Raw genomic sequence first — 6180 nt, 5'->3', positions numbered from 1 at the left:
GAAAAAGAAAATGTTTATATATGTAAACATGTGAATCAAAATATATTAACAAAATACAAATTAGGTTAATAATTTCTGTTTTATGAATTATTTTAATCGATCATTATCAAAATTATTTAATAAATATAATTATCGAAAAAAATTTAATATTTAAATGAAATTGGATTACACCAATAATAAACTACATGGATATCAAAGACACAAGCAATTGGCAGACAATGGACTTCTGTTCACATCTGTAATGCTGAATTGTTGGTACTTCAGTGAGGTGCAATGAGAAAATGTAAAAGGTTTGGTTAGTTTCAGGGATGTATGAATCGGAATTGAGACCTAGAACTAAATATTAAGATTAAATTTTAATTTGAAATGTAATCATTTATACAAATTATAAAATAAAAGTAACAAACCTGATTTAAATTATTTATTAATTCAAAAAAATAGTTAATATTTAGAAATTTAATGTATAAAATCTCTTTTTTTAATTTAAAAAAGATTATTTTTTTAATTAAAAAATTTTTTTTAAATTTTAAATATTAAAAATTTAAAATTTATATGATATTTTTTGTAAAGAACACACATTAATAAATCTTAAAAATTTTTTAAATTTTTAATTCAATATTCTATTTAAATCTAATACAGTTTATGTTGATCTATTAAATTGTTATCTGCTCTTAACAGCTGTTAACCTTAAAAGTTAAAACAAGGAAGTGAAGAAAAAAATAAAATTGATATAAATTAAAAAATAAAATTAAAAATTAACATATGAAAACAAACAATTGATATACATTATTCTAAATATGTCGTTTATTGAATTTGATTCATTATACTAATTTATAAAAATCAATCTATATTTGTACATATTAAATGAGATATGAGACAATAAGTAAAAATATTGATTAAAATAAATATTTTTAAAAAATTTAAAAATAGAATCAAAATGAGTGATTTGATTGTAAAACTTTTATGACATTTTTTTGTATAAAATTTTCAAAGGGGCATACATATCAAAACAATTTATTGTTATTAAATATTGAATTGTTTTAAGGACAAAAATATGAATTTTTATCTTCTTATGTAAGATTTCTATATATATATTTATATATAAAAATATAACATATAATATAAATATATATAATAAAAATATATATAAAAATATAATATTTTATTAAAATTTAATTAAATAAGTTTTAATGTAATGATATTTAATATGTTTAATAATTTTGTATTTTTTTAGGATGCGTATGGTATTATCATTAAATATGTTGCTGTTAATAATTATATGTAAAATATTGTGTATATTTATTATTTTACCTATTTTATTAATAATTTTGAGAAGATATTATTCCAAAAAGCGAACAGAGAGATCTCACAAAGAAACAGTTGTGGGATTTTTTCATCCATATTGTAATTCAGGTGGTGGTGGTGAAAGAGTACTTTGGGCTGCTATTAATGCTATACAAACCAAGTAATTAACTTAAATAATTTGATAAATTAATTAACAATACATTATTTTTAATATTTTTAAATTATAATACTTTTATTATTACAGATATCCTAATATACATATAGTTATTTATACTGGAGATCTTGATGCACATCCGGAACAAATTTTAAATAAGACAGAAAAAGTATTTAACTATAAAATTGAACATAAAATTGAATTTATATATTTACATAGACGAAAATGGGTAGAAGCTTCAATGTATCCTTATTTTACACTTTTGGGACAAAGTTTAGGATCAATTTGGTTAGGTCTCGAAGCTTTAAATAGTTTTGTGCCAGGTAAAAATGTCTTATTTCATATCATTTTTTAAGTAATTATATTATATATTGTAAATCACATGTAAAATATTATTTTAGATATTTACATTGATACCATGGGTTATGCATTTACATATCCACTATTTAGATATATTGGTGGATGTCGAGTAGCAACATATACTCATTATCCTACAATTTCAACTGATATGTTAAGACATATTTATAAAAGAGTTATTTCTCATACCAATAAAAGAGTTATAGCTAGAAATCCATTTTTATCAGCAGCCAAACTTATTTATTATAAATTATTTGGATTTGTATGTATAAGAAAATTATTAAGTAACTGTATTTCAATATTTTAATCTATAATATATTTACTTTAGATATATGGTTGGGTTGGTAGTAGAGCAGAAATTATAATGGTTAATTCTTCGTGGACTGAAGATCACATTAACACAATTTGGAAATGTCCATTAAAAACTCACAAAATTTATCCACCATGCGATGTAAAGCATTTAACATCACTACCACTTCTCAAGGATGATGAAAAATGTGACAGTATTCGTATAGTATCAATTGCACAATTTAGACCAGAAAAAAATCATCCATTAATGTTAAAAGCTATATATGAACTTAGATCAATTGTTAAAGAAGAAATTTGGGAAAAAGTAAGTATAATATAATAAATATATCAATAATAAAAAAAGATATTAGAGTATTTTATAATATTTTTATAATATTTTATGATTGGAATCTTCATCAGGTTCGTTTAATTCTCATTGGATCCTGTCGAAATTTTGAAGATGACATACGCATGAAAGATATGCAAGATTTATCAAAACATTTTGCATTAGATGAAAATGTAGAATTTAAATTAAATATACCATATTCAGAACTTCTATTAGAACTTCAACGAGCAACAATAGGTTTACATACAATGTGGAATGAACATTTTGGTATTAGCATTGTTGAATGTATGGCAGCAGGATTAATTGTAATAGCTCATGCTTCCGGTGGTCCAAAGTAAAGTATAATTCATATAAATAATAAAAAAAAAATATATGTATATATTATATATTATATATATATAATAAAAAAGACATATATATAAGTTAACATATAGATTAACATATAATTATAATATATCAATAATTATAGAGCTGATATAATAGAAACACAACCAGGATCTCAAAATGGATTTTTAGCTACAGAAGCTGAAGAATATGCAACAATTATGGCACATATTATTAACATGCATCCGAAAGATAGAAATGCTATTAGAACAGTTGCTAGGTATTAATTTCATTAGTTATTATTTTTTCAATATTTTTCTGCCAGAAATATTAGTAAAAATAAATTAATTTTTCAGAGCGTCTGTAAACCGGTTTTCGGATGAAGTATTCGAAAGAGAATTTTTACGAACTATAGAACCATTTTTTAGACAAAAACAAGAATGATAATCTTTAAATATTAAACTTTATTACATTTTTTTATTCTTACTTTCATAAAAAATATTTCAGAAAAAATTTTTAAAATGATTCATTTATCAATTTAATAAAAAAAAATACATAAATATAAAATTAAATATAAATTTAAAAATCGATTTATAAAATAAAAAAAAATATTTATTCTTTAAATTCTAATATATATGTAATTCATTTAAAAATAGATAAAATATATAAAAAATTATATGTACATATTTTGCAGTCAAATAATATTTATTGCATAATAGAAAACATACATATTTATTCTGCATATTTATTTTCATATTCACAACCTTTACATTCTAAGCTGTATGAAATATTATCTCCATCATTACTATTTTCACATAAGTTAAAATGAAGATTAAATTGAGCTAACATCAACTCTGCAACTTTTATAACTGTTTCTGTATGACAAGTAAGTTTTTTACTACCAAGATTAATTCTAGAAGTACCTTTGGCTAAAGCCATAAAGATGATTAACTGAAATAAATAATTGATTATTATATTATTATATTATATTATTTGTAAAATTTAAAGAATTACTTATAATTGAATACTTATAATTTGATAAAATACGTACTTGATCTTGCGCATAATCATCGACACAAGATCTTGCTAATACTGTATCCAAAATTTCATTAGCTGCTTGTATACCTGGAGCTATTTGCTCTTGACGTCCAGAACCCAATCCTGATCCACCAAAAATACATTCACTAGTCGTAGTACATGTTACGCTAATATCAATTATATTTTATTAGACGTATGATGTACAAAATTTATCATTTTACACATTTATTCAATATTGAAATCTTACTTAATGCCAGAACCATTACCAATAGCTATAGATTTATCCTCTTTATAGACTTCAATATTTATAGGTGGTAATGGAATATTATGCTTGTTTAAACCTTCTGTTAAAATTGATTTTACATCATTGGCCATTTTATGTGCTTCCTTCAAAATGAAGAAAATATAAAATAAATATAAATATAAAATTATATAAATAAATATAAAATTATATAAATAAATATAAAATATATATAAATTTAATATTTAAAATTAGAAATATATTAAGATTATGAATATTAATTATATATTAAAATTATATAAAATCATATTGAAATTATACTATAGAAGTTATATAAAAATTACATACTTTAATAGGAACAACACCTGCAACATATGCCCAACCTAATATTTCACGAGGAATTCCTGGATCAGTTAAAGTAATAGCTTTCAAAATATGTACAGGTTTTATATATAAATATATTTCTCCACCTCCCTTTGGATAATAACCCCTTTAAAAATAATTATAATAATAAATAATAAATATAAAATTAATAGTATTTAAACAGACTCTTTAAACAACTTTATAACTTATTATATTAACTTAACAATTTATAGTATAATATATTAACAATAATTATATTGTTAATATAAATATAAATACATTAATATATACCTTGTTATAACTCTAAAATCAAAATCTGCTCCAAATTTATTAAGTAATGGCTTTAATACTTCTGTGAGATATTCTATATGTGGTCCCATAGGAACATTCGTACCACCTTTAAGAATTAATGTGACCATATCTCTTTGTGGAAAAAAAAGAGCACATGGTAAAGCAACTTGAGCTAGCAAACAAATACAACCAGCAGTTCCTGTATCTATAAGAAATGTATTATTTCTTTTTTCATTTAATTGGCCAGGTTTAAATTCTAGAACTGTTGATCCTATATATGCTCCATGAACATCTGCATTACACATAGCTTTTAATAGTTCTACTCCTATAATATTTAATTTAATATATTAATTATTGTTATATATTATTATATATATATCTTGTTTTATTAATTATTATATAGATAATTTAATTTAATATTGTAACATTTTTTTTAAATATTTAATGATAATTAATGATATTTTAATAAAAACAAACCTTTTAAATGTTGTGCAGCAAGTCCAGGTTTAGGACGACCTGCTCGTATATTATTAATTTTAATTGGAATTTTATATAATGCACTTAGAGAAAGTGCTATTCTTAATACTTGACCTCCCTAAATACAAACATGGTATATATTTTTAATTTTAATTGAAAATATTAAAGTAATATATTTCAAACCTATAGTATTTTATAAGTAATTACAATTTTAATAATAATTAATTGACAATATTAAAAATAACATATTTCAAACTTAGTAAGTAAATACCTAGTAGTAAGTATCTTACAAATATATTCTGTAAATCCTAACTAAATCCTAAACTAACAACTGATTAACCTTTCATCATTTTTAAAATGATTAATTTTGAAATATATATACATACACCTTCGCCTAAACTTCCATCAATTTGTACTACAGACATGGTATGAATAGTGCGGTCGAGTGTGCGAAAAGTACGCAACACTCCGCTATATAAATTTTGCACTAAAATATCGTTTCTTCTTTAAGAAAATTGAAGTTGTTTACCTAAAACAATAAAAATACAAACTAAATACAAACTATAATATACAAACATAAAATTTATTTTACATAAATTCATTTTAAAATCATATAACATATTATTTATACGTATATTATTTACCGGTAGTTAATATATATATCTAAAATATATATATCTAATCAAAAAAATCTCACTATCTTATGAGAAAATTTATTTAATCCGTAAAAATTTTAGTTCTAATGAAAGTGTATGTGTATATAAAGTATAATAAGCTATATATGAAGCAATTGTTTTTTTTTGTGAAAATTTCTTTGACGGGACGAAATCAAATTACTCAAAGTTTGAGCAATTTTGTGGGAATATTGCCTACTAGAGGTCTCTCAACTTATTATATTTGTTCTTTTTTACAAGTGATCAAACCATTTGTTTTTGCATATACGATTTTCGATTTCATTTCTATTATTCCTATGCTAAAGGCTAGTTTAGAAAAATA

General features: G+C 21.9%; 2 protein-coding genes and 1 long non-coding RNA gene across 4 annotated transcripts; 2 read left to right on the top strand and 1 right to left on the bottom strand.

Moving 5' to 3' along the window:
* Window positions 1-224: 224 nt before the first annotated feature.
* On the top strand, window positions 225-708 carry LOC113219292. The gene is made up of 2 exons (XR_003306199.1): window positions 225-368; window positions 679-708. It is a non-coding gene; the product is annotated as an uncharacterized LOC113219292 (long non-coding RNA).
* A 331-nt stretch (window positions 709-1039) lies between these two features.
* Window positions 1040-3273, top strand: LOC552533 (GDP-Man:Man(3)GlcNAc(2)-PP-Dol alpha-1,2-mannosyltransferase). The gene is made up of 8 exons (XM_624909.5): window positions 1040-1074; window positions 1235-1465; window positions 1550-1782; window positions 1861-2078; window positions 2145-2429; window positions 2525-2784; window positions 2920-3054; window positions 3131-3273. Exons 1-8 carry the CDS (start codon window positions 1055-1057, stop codon window positions 3216-3218), a joined length of 1470 nt encoding a protein of 489 aa, XP_624912.3. The 5' UTR covers window positions 1040-1054; the 3' UTR covers window positions 3219-3273.
* A 185-nt stretch (window positions 3274-3458) lies between these two features.
* On the bottom strand, window positions 3459-6180 carry LOC552554 (RNA 3'-terminal phosphate cyclase). 2 transcript variants are annotated; one of them, XM_624930.6, is made up of 8 exons: window positions 5829-6180; window positions 5571-5713; window positions 5185-5302; window positions 4708-5032; window positions 4402-4543; window positions 4060-4199; window positions 3826-3979; window positions 3459-3725 (listed from the first exon to the last, which is right to left on the bottom strand). In XM_624930.6, the coding sequence occupies exons 2-8, from the start codon at window positions 5607-5609 to the stop codon at window positions 3507-3509; spliced, it is 1137 nt and encodes a 378-aa protein (XP_624933.3). In that variant the 5' UTR covers window positions 5610-5713; window positions 5829-6180; the 3' UTR covers window positions 3459-3506. The 2 variants fall into 2 exon arrangements, with proteins under 2 accessions (XP_624933.3, XP_006557808.1); XM_006557745.3 differs by lacking the exon at window positions 5829-6180 and having other exon boundaries at window positions 5456-5581.

This window comes from Apis mellifera, linkage group LG16, assembly GCF_003254395.2.
Source record: "Apis mellifera strain DH4 linkage group LG16, Amel_HAv3.1, whole genome shotgun sequence".
Classification (NCBI taxonomy): Eukaryota; Metazoa; Arthropoda; class Insecta; order Hymenoptera; family Apidae; genus Apis; species Apis mellifera.
The sequence above is the reverse complement of the archived record's forward strand: the minus strand, read 5'-3'. Positions and strand labels throughout refer to the sequence as shown.

Bases quoted from the DNA above. Each gene is read 5' to 3' on its own strand.
- LOC552533 (XM_624909.5), top strand. From the start codon at position 1,055: ATGAATTTTTATCTTCTTAT. The intron at 2,430-2,524 runs GTAAGTATAATA...AATCTTCATCAG, and splicing joins AAGAAGAAATTTGGGAAAAA to GTTCGTTTAATTCTCATTGG. The intron at 3,055-3,130 runs GTATTAATTTCA...TTAATTTTTCAG, and splicing joins GCTATTAGAACAGTTGCTAG to AGCGTCTGTAAACCGGTTTT.
- LOC552554 (XM_624930.6), bottom strand. From the start codon at position 5,609: ATGTCTGTAGTACAAATTGATGGAAGTTTAGGCGAAGGT. The intron at 4,544-4,707 runs GTATATATTAAT...TTATTTTTAAAG, and splicing joins GATTTTAGAGTTATAACAAG to GGGTTATTATCCAAAGGGAG. The intron at 4,200-4,401 runs GTATGTAATTTT...TTCATTTTGAAG, and splicing joins CAGGTGTTGTTCCTATTAAA to GAAGCACATAAAATGGCCAA.